Source organism: Phyllobates terribilis, unplaced genomic scaffold (assembly GCF_046119375.1).
Source record: "Phyllobates terribilis strain yellow unplaced genomic scaffold, ASM4611937v1 Scaffold_9__5_contigs__length_417890890, whole genome shotgun sequence".
NCBI classification, from domain to species: domain Eukaryota; kingdom Metazoa; phylum Chordata; class Amphibia; order Anura; family Dendrobatidae; genus Phyllobates; species Phyllobates terribilis.
Genome location: NW_027362769.1, coordinates 393003308 through 393021874, shown reverse-complemented (window position 1 = coordinate 393021874; position 18567 = coordinate 393003308). Strand labels below are relative to the sequence as shown.

Sequence of the window (18567 nt, the reverse complement as noted above, 5' to 3'; positions counted from 1 at the left end):
CCTTTACAAGAGGTGCGAGATCTGGAGAGAAGTAGGAATACAACTTGAGAGGTGAGAAGGCTGTAAGAAATGAGGTAACGCAGGATCGGCAGAAGATGATTATAGCAAAGAGTGTATAATAATAATGTACTAATTAACATTTTCTTACTGTAACCTAATCTACTCCTCAAAAGGTCACCTCTTCAGATAGTGGTAAGTACGTACGGCCGGAGACCACTCCGACAACAGACTAAAAGATCACACGTTAGACTAACGTCTGATATCAATGAGTTTCTCATAGAAATCATTGAAGCACTCGGCATAGCGAGCTCTTCAGAGAACTGTCATGAAGCAATTAGCCAAACAAGCTGTCTAAGGCTGTGTTCACACACGTTGGGTTTTGCTGCAGATTTTTATGCAAATTTTCAACTGCGTTTTGTTGCAGTATCAGCAAAGTATATGAGAAACCAGAATTCTCTGTTCACACGTTGTTGTTTTTTTGCTGCGTATTTTGTGACTTGGTTGTGCTTTTGGAAAATAGAGCGTGTCACTTCTTTCAGCGATTTTGCAGCAGAAAACGTACCGGCATTTTTGCTGCGTTTTTTTTTCACCCATAGGAAGTAATGGGTTGTCAAACAAACGCAATAAAAACGTAACAAAAAATGCACCAAAAGCTGCGTTTTTAAAGCAGCTGTTTTCCTGCCAGAGAAAAGTTAGCAGCAGATTTGCAGCAGAAAAAAAAACAACGTGTGTGAACATAGCCTTATTCCTCCTTCACACATCCTGATATTTACGGTACCGGTGTTATTCGTGTCCGTGCGTACAACCTGTGTGCTATCCGTGTCCGTATGTACCATCCGTGTGTCGTCCGCGTGCACAATCAGTGTGACACGTACTGGAATAGAAGGCAGAATAGAAATGACAGATGGTTAGGAGTTAGATGTGCAAAGGTAGAGAATAAATAGAAAGATGTCAGTGAGATACATAACTAGTGCTGTGTGTGCGTAGTTTACTGTACATGTATTTAGCAAACAAAAAATAAATAAATAAAATTGGTGTGGGGTCCACATTATTTTGAATAACCAGCTAAGGGAAAGCAGACAGCTGGGAGCTGGTCTTATTATGCTGGGAAGGGCCGAATAACCACAAAGCTTCCCAGCCTATGTATATCAGCTCACAGCTGTCTACTTAGCATATCAAAAATGGGGGTGTCAGGCAAAATGTATTTTTGTCCTAGTTAAAAATGAGAGATGTCTTAAATCTCCACCCCCTGCTCATTTGGAAGAGGCTACATAGAACTACTCTTGCTCCCCCTCAACCAAGGAATTTTTACAACCGCCATAAAACGTCAGCAAGCATACTGGTATACTCTGGAATTTCCCTCCAAAATCCTATTGTCTAACTGTACAAACTTTTAATGTTGATTTTAATAATGCCCATGACTGTCACAAACACAGGGACCACATTTTTGAGATGTTCACTGTGATGAAAGCCGGCCGGTGGGTGCAGCTCTCTGGCGCCCCCTTACCTCTCAGGTCAGTCAAGGTACTGCACCTAGAGAAAGTAGTGCCAGGAAGCTGCAACCAGCGCAGGGAACACGGTAGTGTGTTATCCCTTCAACGTCACTAAACCGTAACGTCACTACACAGCACAACTCGCTAGCGCCCTCTTAGCCTCAGGTCAGTCAAGGAACTGCACCTAGGATAAGCGGTCGCCAGGGAGACTGTCCTGTAACCTACTGGGTATCGGGGCCCTCTGTAGTGAGGGCGGTATATATATCTTCCTTGGCCGCGCCAGGAATATATATATCTGAACCTCCGACCGTCACTACCAGCCTTCCCCAATCCCCAGTTGGTATGCTGCCACCAGTCCCTATTTTAGATATACGCCCAGTCCGTGAATGGGCCTATATCGGGTCAGGAACCAACCCTGGGTAGCGTTTTTGGCTTGAGCCGAGCTCACACGGACGTGCGTTCGTTATGCAGAATAAAAGGCAGGCCCACAATTACTTGAGGTAATTGATTATAATAATACACTAGATACACGATATACAACTAAATATACACAGGTATAAGGTCAGGCTAAACTATACAACAATGGAATACAACACACAGAATCACCACAGCATATCAGTTACCGGTTTCTTGATTTTCTTGTGACGCAGGGAGAGGATTCTGCGGTCGCAGGCACGGTTCTTTGTTACAGGCTGAGGCCTACCACCGCATGGTCAAACTGCTCCTCCCCTTGGTGGCCTCAGCTGGTGCTCAGATGTTCAGCACACCACTCTTGGGTCAAAAACTGACTTGTCTCTTGTCTGTCCTGCTATCTTACCTGCCCCGTCCCGCCCACTGCTGGTGAGGTCAGCTGGCTCAGTCTCCACCCTCAGGTCTAACTTCGATCAGAAGCCCAAATTCTATGGAACCCAATAACTTCTTCTGGGATGGTCTCATGATACCCCCAGGGGTTCCCATGGATTCGGGCCGCCGTAACCGACCTTTTGATATCAATTATGATACCATACGGTCCTCAGGAATGGCTCCGCGCTATATCTTGGCTTCCAGAGCACGTACAAACGTCTACCGCGGAGGCTTGTGTGCGCAATGGCTCCGGGACGCCGTGATATTTTTTTATTGGCCCATCCCACGCAACATGCGTGTACTATTCATGTTTCTATATCTTATGCCTCCATGCTTGTGACAGACAAAGAAACTAGTCCTATGGGACAAATGGTCAGGTACAGATAGACGAAGCACCCCCCCCTGCTGGCTGTGTTTCCTCTCGAAGTCTTTGAAGCTCCTAGCATTCAAGTGTTAAGTAGGCTTCTTATCTTACAGGAGCCTGGATGGGGGGAAACTATCTAGTTGACGTTTTAACAGAAGGTCCCAACGGTGGGGGCTGCTGAAGTGTGGCCATCCCTGGATATGATTTATCATTACCAAGATGGCGGCTACAGGTTCATCACACCTCCCCCTATACGAGGGCGCGAGGGGGTAGCACATTCCTGTGTTCCCCCGTGCGTCCTTCTGCACCCTCCCCTTGCCGGGATAACCCGTCAGCGTTACCGTGGTCACGGCCTCTTCTGTGGCGAATGGAGAAGTGGTACTGCTGGAGAGCGAGGCTCCAGCGTAGCAACCTGCCATTCGACCCAGAGACCGTGTGTAACCAGCTGAGGGGGTTGTGGTCCGTCTCCACGGTGAAATGGCTCCCGTACAAGTAGGGCTGCAGACGCTGCAGGGCCCATACAATTGCCAGGCATTCTTTTTCCACCGTGGAGTAAGCCACCTCCCGGGGCAGTAGCTTCCTGCTCAGGTACAAGACAGGATGTTCCTGGCCTGTCGTGTTGACCTGACTTAGCACAGCACCGAGGCCAAAGTCACTGGCGTCGGTCTGTACCACAAACGGCCGGTCGAAGTCGGCAGCTTGCAGTACAGGGGAGCTACTTAGGGCGGCCTTGAGTGCCCCGAAAGCTGTCTCGCAGGCGACTGTCCAGTCGACTGCGACGGGCAGCTTCTTCTTGGTGAGGTCCGTCAGGGGCTTGGCCAGGGTGCTATAGTGTGGGACGAACCTCCTATAGTACCCGGCGGTCCCCAAGAAGGACATCACCTGCTTTTTGGTCCTAGGAGTGGGCCAGGATGCGATGGCATCCACTTTCCCCGGTTCTGGCTTCAGAACCCCCCCGCCTACCCGGTGACCCAGGTAGAGGACCTCACTCATGCCCAGCTGGCACTTTTCCGGCTTGATGGTCAAGCCTGCCCGGTGGATCCGACCGAGCACCTGCCGCAGGTGCTCTAGGTGATCCTCCCAAGTGGGACTGAAGACTGCAATATCGTCCAAGTACGCAGCCGCGTACCCTTCAAGTCCCTCAAGCAGCGTATTGACCATCCGCTGAAAAGTGGCAGGGGCATTCTTCATGCCGAATGGCATCACTGTGGACTCGTACAGTCCAAAAGGGGTGATAAAGGCAGAGCGTTCCCTTGCCGCGGGGGTCAGAGGAATCTGCCAGTACCCCCGGCTCAGATCCATGATGGTCAGGTACTTAGCCCCGGCCATCCGATCGAGCAGGTCATCGATGCGTGGTATGGGGAACGCATCGGTGGCCGTTACAGCGTTGAGCCCCCGGTAGTCCACGCAGAACCGTGTAGTTCGGTCCTTCTTTGGTACGAGGACTACAGGCGAGGCCCACGCGCTGCTGGATGCCTGGATCACCCCCAGCTTCAGCATCTCGTCTATCTCTTGGCGCATGTTTCCCTGCACCTCGAAAGAGACCCGATATGCTGAACGCCGGATCGGCGGGTGATCGCCAGTGTCCACGTCGTGGACAGCCATCTCAGTCCTTCCGGGCAGGCTGCTGAACAGCCCCCGGAAGGGGTGCAGGGTGGTCCCCAGCTGGGACCGTTGGTCCTCCGTGAGCTGGTGGCCAACCCCCACATCCTCGATGGACCCACCCGCCTTGGCTTGGGTGAGCAGATCCAGGAGGGTTTCTACCTCTCCTTCCTCGGGAAGGTTGCACACTGGGTGGGCAGTCGCTTCCCGCTCATGATGAGCCTTCATCATGTTCACGTGGAAGGCCTTCCTCCTTCCACGGGCGTGATCCAGGGTGACCAGATAGGTGACGGCATTGAGTTTCTGGTGCACGAAGTAGGGACCTTCCCAGGCTGCCTGAAGCTTGTTCTGTGGTACGGGGACCAGTACCCACACCTTTTGACCCACCTGGTAGGTCCTCTCACAAGCATTCTGGTCGTACCACCGCTTCTGGTCGGCCTGGGCCTGGGCCATATTGTCCTGCACCAGCTTTGCCAAGGCCATCATCCTGTCCCGGTGGCGCACGACATACTCGATGACCGACACCTCGGGGGTGGCCAAATCCCCTTCCCATGCTTCCTTCACCAGAGCCAGGGGGCCCCGTACCCGTCGCCCGTACAGGAGCTCAAAGGGGGAGAACCCCGTTGAGGCCTGCGGAACCTCCCGGTAAGCAAATAGGAGGTGTGGGAGGTAGCGCTCCCAGTCTCTCCCGTGGGAGTCGACCAACATCTTAAGCATCTGCGTTAAGGTGCCATTGAACCGCTCACACAGGCCATTAGTCTGTGGGTGATACGGGCTGGCCACCAGATGTTGCACCTGCATTTGCTTACAGAGGGACTCCATCAGCTGCGACATGAACTGGGTCCCTCGGTCGGTGAGCATTTCTTGGGGGAAACCCACTCTGGAGAAGATCTCCAGTAAGGCGGTAGCCACCTTGTCGGCCCGAATGGACGACAAAGCTACCGCTTCCGGGTACCGGGTGGCATAGTCCACTACCGTGAGTATGAAGCATTTCCCGGAGTGGCTGGGAGTGGACAGAGGTCCAATAAGATCCACAGCGACCCTCGAGAAAGGCTCTTCGATGATTGGCAGAGTTACCAGTGGGGCTTTGGGGCGCGGCCCCGCCTTCCCCACCCTCTGACAGGTGTCACACGAACGGCAGTAGGCACCCACCGCGGCTCCCATCCCAGGCCAGTAGAAATGCTGAGCTATCCTGGCCTTGGTTTTAGCGATCCCTAGGTGTCCGGCCATCGGAATCTCGTGTGCGATCCGCAACAATTCCGCCCTGAACGGATAGGGTACCACTAACTGTCGGTCCCTGGGCCACGCCTCCGGTGAACCCTGCTGGACCGTTACCCGGTACAGCCGTCCCTGGTCCCAGACCACACGCTCGCAGTCTGACTCCATGGGAGGCTGTGCCGCCTGTTCCTTGAGAGCTTTCAGGCTGTCGTCTGCTTCCAACGCAGCCTGAAATTCCTGACTTGATGTGGCCAGAATCGACGAAACTGCCACATCCTCCGTCAGCCCCTCCGGGCATGTCACCTGGCCGCTGTCTGACCCGGCAGACACTTGGTCAGAAGTGGGGAAGCCGTCGGACCTCTGCAAGGCTCCTTGGGCTCCAGCGCTCCCACTCCTGGTGACAGCGGCTATGACCGCTGTGACCGTGGGTAGTGCCCGCTTCCCCTCTGTTTCTGACCAAGCCGCCCGATCAGGCAGGCTTCCTAGGCCTTTGGACATCTCGGATGTGGGGAACTCCTGCCCTGGGGTCTTACCTGGCGGCTCCTCTCTTGGGACACCCCCACCCCCCATGGCCTGTTCCTCCCCCTGCAGTGGGCCTATACTCAGCAGCCTGGATACCCCTGGGAGCCCTACACTGCCGGTAGCTGCCCCCCTCTCCATCCCTGAGCTTCCCTCTACAGAATCCTGCCCGCCCCCTCCCTCACCGGAGGACAAGAGGTCACGGCACGCCGGCTGAGCACCTCTGCGGGCATCCCCACACTCCCCACCTGCTTTCACTAACCCTGTTTGTGTTGTGTCTGTGCAGGTGTTACCCTCAGGTTTCACTCCCTCCTCCTCAGCAGGACACACACTACATACAACATGGTTGGCATTAGCAGCAGACAAATCAATACACTCTTGGGGGGCCGAACTTGGGGGTTCAGAGGGTACATACTGCGATACTAGACGCCCCAAGTCGGTCCCTAATAAAACATTTGCGGGAATATTGGGCGTTACTCCCACCTCCCGCATCCCCCTTCCGGCACCCCAGTCCAAATACACCATGGCAACGGGAAGTGCCGGCTCCACGCCTCCAACCCCGGAGACGGAAAGAGTCTTTCCTGGTACCAAGTCCTGGGGGGACACCACCTCAGGCCGTACCAGTGTTCGTTCAGCGCCCGTGTCCCGCAGTCCCATGACCGCAGAACGGCCTATGGTGACGGGTTGGATGTTGTCCAGGGACCTACCACCACCCCCTCCCACACACAAAACATTGGGCGCTCTCTGGGACTGGGATGGGGTCTTTTGGCGCTGGGGACACTCAGCCCTAAAGTGTCCTGGTTTGTTGCATAGATGACAACGTCTTACGTCTGGTCCTTGCCTGGAGAGGGCAACAGGGGGATACACCCCTTGTGTTCTAGGGGCCGGGGAAACAGGGGCATGACTGGGCTTACCCCCTCTCCAGGTGCTGCTGGCAGACCTCTTCAGCTCAGGCGCCCTGTTATTGGCATACTCGTCTGCCAGGGCGGCTGTAGCAGAAGCCCCTGTTGGTTTTCGGTCACGGAGGAACTGTCGGAGGTCCTCTGGGCAGTTCCACAAGAACTGCTCCGTGACGAACAGTTCCTGGACCTCCTGGCGGGTAGTAAGCGCTAGACCCGAGGTCCAGTGCTCTGCGGCTCTCAACAGCGCCCGCATATGATCGGTCCAGGTGTCCTTGGGGCCACGCAGCAGGCTCCGGAACTTCTGGCGGTACGACTCGGGAGTGAGGTTGTACTGCCGGATCAGGGCCCGCTTGATGCAGTCGTAGTTCTGTACCTCCCCGGCAGGTAAGTCCCCCAAGGCATCCAGGGACTTACCCCTCAAACGGGGGGTCAGGTATCTGGCCCACTGATCCCGGGCCAGATGGTGCTGAAGACAGGTCCGTTCAAATGCCACCAGAAAGGAGTCCAGGTCCCCATCCTTCTCCAGTAGAGGGAAGTCCTCAGCTCGGACTTTGGACGACTTGGTCTCCTGATGGGTTGGTTGCTCTAGCGGAAGCCCCCGCTGGGCCAGGTCCAGTTGGTGCTGGCGCTCCGCAGCTCGCTCTGCACGCTCCGCAGCCTCCCGGCGCTCTGCAGCTTCACGCTCCGCAGCCTCCCGGCGCTCTGCAGCTTCGCGCTCCTCCTCCGCTGCCTTCTCTGATGCTGCCAGGAGGGTTTTGTAGACGGCATCGCCATGAGACTGGAGACTTGCCATAGCCGCTTGTAAAAGGGCTTGTGATCTGGACAGGCTGGGCTGGGTAGGTGGTGGGCAGCCCACTGCGGGACCGTATACTGGGGACTGGCTCCCTGAGGTGCCCGGGCTGGACTCCTCCTCGCCATGAGTAACAATGTCCTCCCCTCCTGCCACACGGACCGTAGCATTAGCCTCCTGCAGGGTCTTGCTCCTGGTGCCGTCTGCCATCTTGGTAACCGACACCGCTGCAACCCTGAGTTTGCACACACCTTGTTATACTTTTAGCCTGACCGTCTAACGTTGGGCTGACCTTAAGACTCCAGCAGTGGAAGTTACCACTGGCAGTCTTTAGTGCCTGGGAGTAGGGGTCCCACAACACTATTATTCTGCAATCCCACCGCTCTGCCACCAATGTGATGAAAGCCGGCCGGTGGGTGCAGCTCTCTGGCGCCCCCTTACCTCTCAGGTCAGTCAAGGTACTGCACCTAGAGAAAGTAGTGCCAGGAAGCTGCAACCAGCGCAGGGAACACGGTAGTGTGTTATCCCTTCAACGTCACTAAACCGTAACGTCACTACACAGCACAACTCGCTAGCGCCCTCTTAGCCTCAGGTCAGTCAAGGAACTGCACCTAGGATAAGCGGTCGCCAGGGAGACTGTCCTGTAACCTACTGGGTATCGGGGCCCTCTGTAGTGAGGGCGGTATATATATCTTCCTTGGCCGCGCCAGGAATATATATATCTGAACCTCCGACCGTCACTACCAGCCTTCCCCAATCCCCAGTTGGTATGCTGCCACCAGTCCCTATTTTAGATATACGCCCAGTCCGTGAATGGGCCTATATCGGGTCAGGAACCAACCCTGGGTAGCGTTTTTGGCTTGAGCCGAGCTCACACGGACGTGCGTTCGTTATGCAGAATAAAAGGCAGGCCCACAATTACTTGAGGTAATTGATTATAATAATACACTAGATACACGATATACAACTAAATATACACAGGTATAAGGTCAGGCTAAACTATACAACAATGGAATACAACACACAGAATCACCACAGCATATCAGTTACCGGTTTCTTGATTTTCTTGTGACGCAGGGAGAGGATTCTGCGGTCGCAGGCACGGTTCTTTGTTACAGGCTGAGGCCTACCACCGCATGGTCAAACTGCTCCTCCCCTTGGTGGCCTCAGCTGGTGCTCAGATGTTCAGCACACCACTCTTGGGTCAAAAACTGACTTGTCTCTTGTCTGTCCTGCTATCTTACCTGCCCCGTCCCGCCCACTGCTGGTGAGGTCAGCTGGCTCAGTCTCCACCCTCAGGTCTAACTTCGATCAGAAGCCCAAATTCTATGGAACCCAATAACTTCTTCTGGGATGGTCTCATGATACCCCCAGGGGTTCCCATGGATTCGGGCCGCCGTAACCGACCTTTTGATATCAATTATGATACCATACGGTCCTCAGGAATGGCTCCGCGCTATATCTTGGCTTCCAGAGCACGTACAAACGTCTACCGCGGAGGCTTGTGTGCGCAATGGCTCCGGGACGCCGTGATATTTTTTTATTGGCCCATCCCACGCAACATGCGTGTACTATTCATGTTTCTATATCTTATGCCTCCATGCTTGTGACAGACAAAGAAACTAGTCCTATGGGACAAATGGTCAGGTACAGATAGACGAAGCACCCCCCCCTGCTGGCTGTGTTTCCTCTCGAAGTCTTTGAAGCTCCTAGCATTCAAGTGTTAAGTAGGCTTCTTATCTTACAGGAGCCTGGATGGGGGGAAACTATCTAGTTGACGTTTTAACAGAAGGTCCCAACGGTGGGGGCTGCTGAAGTGTGGCCATCCCTGGATATGATTTATCATTACCAAGATGGCGGCTACAGGTTCATCACATTCACCTTTTTCCAATTGTGGTGGTGTGGTTTTCGTGGCTAGAAGACCACCAGGAACCTGGGAAATGGGTTGAGCTTCTGAGCGTCATAGAGATATCATATTTGATATCCATCTTCATGAATATTGGTGACGGCAAACATGATGTCTCCATCTTGGATGTGGGACACCCCCATACCAAGATATGAAATCTGAAGGATTTTTATGTCTTATGCAGCTGGGTGGGTTCAGAAAACCGAGCCCCCATGTGAGGTAAACAACATGGGTGTCTCCTAGAGTTTTGGCCCCTTACTAAAAACCAGATCGTCCATTTTACTTCATTCTTACCCGGGACATCAGACGCATGCACTCCTCGCTGCGTGGAAGAATTACATTTAATTTCCGGGGAGCCGTCCCCCCACAGAATCTGAGACCATCACCTCGTGGTGCAGGTTTTGCTATTATTTACCCCTTTAATTTTAATAACTGTTTTATGCATATATGTAAATTGTCTCTTTTATAATATCTTGTATATCTTTTGGAAACACTGCCCACTTTCGGGAGTAAATCATTATTATTTACCAGCTTCGTTCTTCTTGTCCTATGTCGAGCAAACACGTTCCTCACCCGCTAATTCACGTTACCTAACGGGTACCCGATACACCTGTTAAGCGATCGGTGGTGGCAGTATACCAGTATTTATGTGATATTGTGGTTTGAGGGTGGCTGGACGGAGGTATATATACGTTCCTGGAAGGAACTGGTGGTATATATACGTCCTGTCACATCACGTGCCACAATAGTCGACATAAATTAGAGCAGCTGCGCCCGTGCTTATCCTCGGTCAATACCGTGTTTGACCAGCAGGATAAGGGGGCGCCAGAGGGCTGCAAAGTCTGACCAAGTGTGTTTTTCCTGACAGGGGGACCCTAAAAAAAATAACGTGGGGTCCTTCCTATTTTTAATAATCAGCAAGGACAGTCAGCTTTGCTCTGATATTAATAGGCTGGGAAGGTCCATGGATATTGGCATCTTCCCAGCTCTCATCCACTCCAGAAATGGCGCATCCATTAGTTGCACCAATTCTGGCACTTAGCCTCGCCACTTCCTGATTGCTCTGGTGCTGTGGCAATCGGGGTAATGGGATTGCGAGGTTGATATCAGCAGCTGGCGCTGACATCAAGCCCTGGGGTTATTAATGAAGAGGTGTCTGTCAGACACCCCCATTACTAACCCCGTAGTCAAAAGAAATAAACACACATACAAAAGTTCTTAATTTGTAAACAATTTTCCTCTTTCACCCATTTATTAAAAAAAATAATAATCCACACCGGTCTGCCGTAGTCCAAATGGAGGTCCTATGATGATCCCCATCTTCTTCGTCCAGCGTATGGAGCTCTGTTCAGAGAATGAAGCTCCATAGACTGGAGCAGCATCCACCGCTGCAATCCACGAGAACCCGGCTGCTCTGACGAGCAGTGACGTCAGTAAGATTACCGCAGTTCACATCCGCCAGGTCTCACGAGGACAGCGCGAGAGCCGGAATGATGATTAGAATGATATAGCTCACATATCTTTCTATCTATCTACACCATATCTAACTCTATCTGTGCACATCTAACTCATAAACATCTGTCATTTCTATTTTGCATTCTATTCCGGTACGTGTCACGCGGACGGCATACGGATGACACACTTTATGTCATCTGTGTGGGACATATTGACGTTCGTGCTGCAGGAAAAATACGGACATGTGCACAGCACCATCGATATTTATGTCAGTGTCTCCAGTACATGGGAAAACTGTCACCACACGTACTGGAGACACTGACGTGTGAAGCCTAAGACATATGTGGTGCTTTAATTGTCAGATCAATATGGCTCTGAGAGAAGTCCCAGACTCAGCATTTCTACCAAGTTCAAAGCGTGGGAATATGTTTATAAATTTATACCAAGTGCAATAGCTAATTCTAGTATTTCAGCAAGAACCATTGTTTCTCAGAAGGTCAATAAGTCACGGTCTCTTGGAGTACTGTCAACATATGTGCAAGCAAATCTGTGGTGTAAACCCATGTAAGTCATATTTTATCAAGCATTATTTAATATTACCCTATGTGCACACAGCGTCTTTTAGACGCTAGTGTACCTGCCGAGTTTTCTAAAGGAAAGACACTTCAATGACAGCTGTGTTTTTCCTGAAGAATCTTCGTTGGCATTTTCCTTCAACATTTTCATGACGCTCCACCACCGACACATTCCAAGCAGACTCCTTCACTTCTAAGGACTGACTCTTCTAAGGACGGACTCTTCTAAGGACTGACTCTTCTAAGGACTGACTCTTCTAAGGACTGACTCTTCTAAGGACTGACTCTTCTAAGGATTGACTCTTCTAAGGACTGACTCTTCTAAGGACTGACTCTTAATGCAGCGGACGGGTGCAGGAGCTGCCTACTGTTCACATGCACTACTCCGGTCTCTAAATTTCCCCGGATGAGCGCATGCTGCAATATTTTTCTTATGTGGTTCATATGGAAAATAGCCAATGTACATGAGCATATTGGCTAACATTAGTCCAAACATGTGGAAAACTAAACAATACCCATATTGGCGAATATTCAAAAAATACCAAGCAAATAAAATAGACTGAAAAAAAATGAAAAGAATAATTTGGCACAAAACTATCTAAAAACACCACAAACTAGTCATAAAAAAGGCACAAATCCAATAAAGATTCCGGCCTATAGACTCCACATCATTAAATATTTTGCGGTGAAAAACTGAAGAAAACTGTTGCAAATTTCAAAAGAAAATTTAAGACTTTTGGTGTTATTTTTTAGCAAGGAGGGGCTTGGCCTCGGGTGTAAATTCAAGCAGTACATGACTAAAGTACATATCTTACGCTGGTGCACGCCTCTGAATGAATTCTATTCTGGAATAAAGAAAGCACTATAGTAGCAGTTATTTTCTTGTATATAAGGGGCAGTGTTATAGTAGTTATATTCTTGTACATAGGGGCAGTATTATAGTAGTTATATTCCTGTACATAGGGGGCAGTATTATAGCAGTTATATTCTTGTACATAGGGGGCAGTATTATAGTAGTTATATTCTTGTACATAGGGGCAGTATTATAGTAGTTATATTCTTGTATATAGGGAGCAGTATTATAGTAGTTATATTCTTGCACATAGGAGCAGTATTATAGTAGTTATATTCTTGTACATAGGGGCAGTATTATAGTAGTTATATTCTTGTATATAGGGAGCAGTATTATAGTAGTTATATTCTTGTACATAGGGGGCAGTATTATAGTAGTTATATTCTTGTATATAGGGAGCAGTATTATAGTAGTTATATTCTTGTACATAGGGGGCAGTATTATAGTAGTTATATTCTTTTACATAGGGGCAGTATTATAGTAGTTATATTCTTGTACATAGGGGGCAGTGTTATAGTAGTTATATTCTTGTACATAGGGCAGTATTATAGTAGTTATATTCTTGTACATAGGAGGCAGTATTATAGTAGTTATATTCTTGTACATAGGGAGCAGTATTATAGTAGTTATATTCTTGTATATAGGGGGCAGTATTATAGTAGTTATATTCTTGTACATAGGGACAGTATTATAGTAGTTATATTCTTGTACATAGGGGCAGTGTTATAGTAGTTATAATATTGTACATAGGGACAGTATTATAGTAGTTATATTCTTGTACATAGGGGCAGTATTATAGCAGTTATATTCTTGTACATAGGAGCAGTATTATAGTAGTTATATTCTTGTACATAGGAGCAGTATTATAGTAGTTATATTCTTGTACATAGGAGCAGTATTATAGTAGTTATATTCTTGTACATAGGGGCAGTATTATAGTAGTTATATTCTTGTACATAGGAGCAGTATTATAGTAGTTATATTCTTGTACATAGGGGGCAGTATTATAGTAGTTATATTCTTGTACATAGGAGCAGTATTATAGTAGTTATATTCTTGTACATAGAGGGCAGTATTATGGTAGTTATATTCTTGTACATAGAAGCAGTATTATCGTAGTTATATTCTTGTACATAGGGGCAGTATTATAGTAGTTATATTCTTGTACATAGGGAATAGTATTATAGTAGTTATATTCTTATACATAGGGGCAGTATTATAGTAGTTATATTCTTGTACATAGGGGCAGTATTATAGTAGTTATATTCTTGTACATAGGAGCAGTATTATAGTAGTTATATTCTTGTACATAGGGGGCAGCATTATAGTAGTTATATTCTTGTACATAGGGGGCAGCATTATAGTAGTTAAATTCTTGTACATAGGGGCAGTATTATAGTAGTTATATTCTTGTACATAGGGGGCAGTATTATAGTAGTTATATTCTTGTACATAGGAGCAGTATTATAGTAGTTATATTCTTGTACATAGGGGAAAGTATTATAGTAGTTATATTCTTGTACATAGGGGGCAGTATTATAGCAGTTATATTCTTGTACATAGGAGCAGTATTATAGTAGTTATATTCTTGTACATAGGGAGCAGTATTATAGTAGTTATATTCTTGTACGTAGGGGCAGTATTATAGTAGTTATATTCTTGTACATAGAGAGCAGTATTATAGTAGTTATATTCTTGTACATAGGGGCAGTATTATAGTAGTTATATTCTTGTACATAGGGGCAGTATTATAGTAGTTATATTCTTGTATATAGGGAGCAGTATTATAGTAGTTATATTCTTGCACATAGGAGCAGTATTATAGTAGTTATATTCTTGTACATAGGGGCAGTATTATAGTAGTTATATTCTTGTATATAGGGAGCAGTATTATAGTAGTTATATTCTTGTACATAGGGGGCAGTATTATAGTAGTTATATTCTTGTATATAGGGAGCAGTATTATAGTAGTTATATTCTTGTATATAGGGGGCAGTATTATAGTAGTTATATTCTTGTACATAGGGACAGTATTATAGTAGTTATATTCTTGTACATAGGGGCAGTGTTATAGTAGTTATAATATTGTACATAGGGACAGTATTATAGTAGTTATATTCTTGTACATAGGGGCAGTATTATAGCAGTTATATTCTTGTACATAGGAGCAGTATTATAGTAGTTATATTCTTGTACATAGGAGCAGTATTATAGTAGTTATATTCTTGTACATAGGAGCAGTATTATAGTAGTTATATTCTTGTACATAGGAGCAGTATTATAGTAGTTATATTCTTGTACATAGGGGGCAGTATTATAGTAGTTATATTCTTGTACATAGGAGCAGTATTATAGTAGTTATATTCTTGTACATAGAGGGCAGTATTATGGTAGTTATATTCTTGTACATAGAAGCAGTATTATCGTAGTTATATTCTTGTACATAGGGGCAGTATTATAGTAGTTATATTCTTGTACATAGGGAATAGTATTATAGTAGTTATATTCTTATACATAGGGGCAGTATTATAGTAGTTATATTCTTGTACATAGGGGCAGTATTATAGTAGTTATATTCTTGTACATAGGAGCAGTATTATAGTAGTTATATTCTTGTACATAGGGGGCAGCATTATAGTAGTTATATTCTTGTACATAGGGGGCAGCATTATAGTAGTTAAATTCTTGTACATAGGGGCAGTATTATAGTAGTTATATTCTTGTACATAGGGGGCAGTATTATAGTAGTTATATTCTTGTACATAGGAGCAGTATTATAGTAGTTATATTCTTGTACATAGGGGGCAGTATTATAGTAGCTATATTCTTGTACATAGGGGAAAGTATTATAGTAGTTATATTCTTGTACATAGGGGGCAGTATTATAGCAGTTATATTCTTGTACATAGGAGCAGTATTATAGTAGTTATATTCTTGTACATAGGGAGCAGTATTATAGTAGTTATATTCTTGTACGTAGGGGCAGTATTATAGTAGTTATATTCTTGTACATAGAGAGCAGTATTATAGTAGTTATATTCTTGTACATAGGGGCAGTATTATAGTAGTTATATTCTTGTACATAAAGGCAGTAATATAGTAGTTATATTCTTGTACATAGAGGCAGTATTATAGTAGTTATATTCTTGTACGTAGGAGCAGTATTATAGTAGTTATATTCCTGTATATAGGGGGCAGTATTATACTAGTTATATTCTTGTACATAGGAGCAGTATTATAGTAGTTATATTCTTGTATATAGGGGCAGTATTATAGCAGTTATATTCTTGTACATAGGAGCAGTATTATAGTAGTTATATTCTTGTACATAGGGGGCAGTATTATAGTAGTTATATTCTTGTACATAGGGGGCAGTATTATAGTAGTTATATTCTTATACATAGGAGCAGTATTATAGTAGTTATATTCTTGTACATAGAGGCAGCATTATAGTAGTTATATTCTTGAACATAAGAGCAGTATTATAGTACTTATATTCTTGTACATAGTGTCACGGGTGTGTCAGAGGTGACAGACAGTCGCCCTGCAGTGGTCTGCAGATCTCCACGTTTGGCAATGCAAACAGCTGCCTAGATAGGAGGCTGTGTTTAGGACCCAGCGACTACTTCCCTTTAGTCTGGGTGTATATATACCTGGTATGTCTACCTGGGCGTCGCCGGTTATATTCATTCCTACTTGGATCTTGGCTGAAGTAGCATCACGTCCTCTTTGGAGTCTTCAGTCCGTGTGCCCTGTTGGAGTTTCTTCTAAAGCTAAGTTGTAATTCCCCTGTGTTGTTTTCCCCTTTTGTCTTTAGAGTGCTAGTGGAGGTTGACTTGTGCTCATCTCCTTCCACCCCCAGTTTTAGCCTTACGTCAGGGAAAGTAGGGCAAGGCACGTGATCGGCGACAGCTGCGGAGGCTGTATAGGGACGGTAGGGGAAGACAGGGTGACGCTAGTCCAGTTTAGGAGGCCACCACTTCCCCTTTCCCTAGTGTCTGGGCTCACTTTACCTTTCCCCCCTGTATTGCACCCACTCCTGGCGTGACATTAAAACCGGTCGAGCACGTTTTTGGAGAAAAAAAAAAGACACAAATCTGACACTTTGGGTGCCTTTTTTTTCTGTGTGTTTTTGGGTGTGTACCTTTTTTTTCCCCTTCTCCATTGGTATGGGATTGATTGCAGAGCGTCTGCATGGGCTGTCTCTGGACGTGAATGACCTCCGCTGTGATGTGCAGCAGCAGTTTCAGCGGCTGCAGGTCACCAATGTGGGGGTCTATGCTGGTATGCCTGTCCAGCCTGAGCCCAAGGTTGCCCTCCCGGACAGGTTTTCAGGAGGTAGGGACAGTTTTTTTGTGTTTAAGGAGGCATGGAAATTGTACTTCAAACTTCGTTCCTACTCCTCCGGTAATGAGGAGCAACGGGGCGGCATTGTGATCTCTCTACTGCAGGGAGATCCTCAATCCTGGGCGTTTTTGTTACCGCAGGATTCGGTTTGTCTCAAATCTGTGGAAGGGTTTTTCGGAGCTCTGGCGCTCATCTATGATGACCCTGACCGAGTCGACTTGGCTGAGTCTAAGCTACGTCGTCTTCAGCAGGGGAATCGGTCAGTGGAGACGTCCAATTCAGAATTCTGCAGATGGGCAACGGATTCCAAATGGAAGGACTCAGCCCTTAAAAGTCAATTTTGTGAGGGGCTTACTGAAATGTTGAAAGATGCCTTGGCTGTATATGATACCCCTCAGTCCTTGGAGGCTGCCATGTCTTTGGCCATATGTCTGGATAGGTGCCTTCGGGATAGACGGGTGCGACCTCCTTCTCTGGGGCCTTCTTGTCGGGGTTGTGTACCTTTGCCGAAGGAGCGGTCTGGGGGTGAACCAGTACTGGGGGAGGTGGAGGAACCTATGCAGTTAGGGGGTGTCTCTACATCATACATCTCCCGGAGATTCGCAAGAAAAAAAGGTGTATGTTTTTTTTGTGGGAAAAAGAGACACTTTGTTGGGACCTGTCCTTCAATTCCTAAACAAAAAGAAACTTGATTAACTCTCGGTAGTCTGGAGTTGGATAAACAAGGGGTGCATTTGTGGACAAACTGCAGTTCCTGTTTAGTCCTGACTGCAGAGGTGGTGCTAGAGAGCAAAATCGAAAAAACGTCTGTGTTTTTGCTGACAGTGGAGCCGGAGTCAGTATGGTTGATGCTGAGTTTGTGAAAACTCATGGTCTTACTTGCTGTGCTTTAGCTGAACCTATTCCCATCTTTGCCATTGACTTGGCGCCACTTGCACAGAAAGCATTTACTCAGATTGTACATAATGTAAAACTGAGGGTGGGGTCAGTTCATTGTGAAATCATCCCTTGCTATGTTTTGGAGAATCGCCCTACTCCGATTCTTTTAGGTATTCCTTGGATTGTTAAACATAATCCATTGGTGGATTGGCAAACCGGGGAGATTACTGAATGGGGAGATTACTGCCATGAGGACTGTCTGAATGTTTCCATTGCTGCTGTCTCTACGGGGATACTGCCTGCTTTTCTGTCTGGTTTTGAGGATGTTTTTTTCTGAGAGGGGTGTCAGGATTTGCCTCCTCATTGAGCTTATGACTGTCCTATTAATCTGACCCCCGGAGCTAAACTACCCAAGTCAAGACTGTATAATCTTTCTGGCCCTGAGTGACAAGCCATGAAGGATTTTATTGCGGAAAGTCTGGAGAAGGGACATATCAGACCCTCATCTTCGTCCGTGGCGGCAGGGTTCTTTTTGTGAAGAAAAAAGATGGCGGTCTACGTCTCTGTTTACATTTCCAGGAATTAAATCAAATTACCATCCGTGATCCATACCCTCTTCCTCTGATTCCTGATTTGTTCAGCCAGGTTGTAGGAGCTAAGGTGTTCTCCAAGTTGGATTTAGAGGAGCCTACAACCTGGTTAGAATCAGAGAGGGGGATGAATGGAAAACAGCGTTCAATACCCCTGAAGGACACATCGAGAGTCTGGTTATGCCTTTTGGTTTGAACAATGCACCTGTGATATTCCAGCATTTCATAAAT

At 47.2% G+C, this 18567-nt stretch overlaps 1 protein-coding gene across 3 annotated transcripts in view; it reads right to left on the bottom strand.

Annotated features, from left to right (window-relative positions):
- Positions 1 to 18567, bottom strand: part of LOC141162543 (sulfotransferase 1 family member D1-like) — a 43171-nt gene that overhangs the window by 6265 nt on the left and 18339 nt on the right. The window contains exon 2 of one of the 3 annotated variants that reach the window (XM_073648751.1): positions 807 to 874. The exons of 1 other annotated variant lie outside the window; for it this stretch is intronic. In XM_073648751.1, the coding sequence (XP_073504852.1) occupies positions 807 to 836 (30 nt within the window). In that variant the 5' untranslated portion in view covers positions 837 to 874. Of the gene's footprint in view, positions 1 to 778; positions 875 to 18567 lie in introns of those variants that run through there. One more of the 3 variants, XM_073648752.1, reaches the window with a different exon arrangement.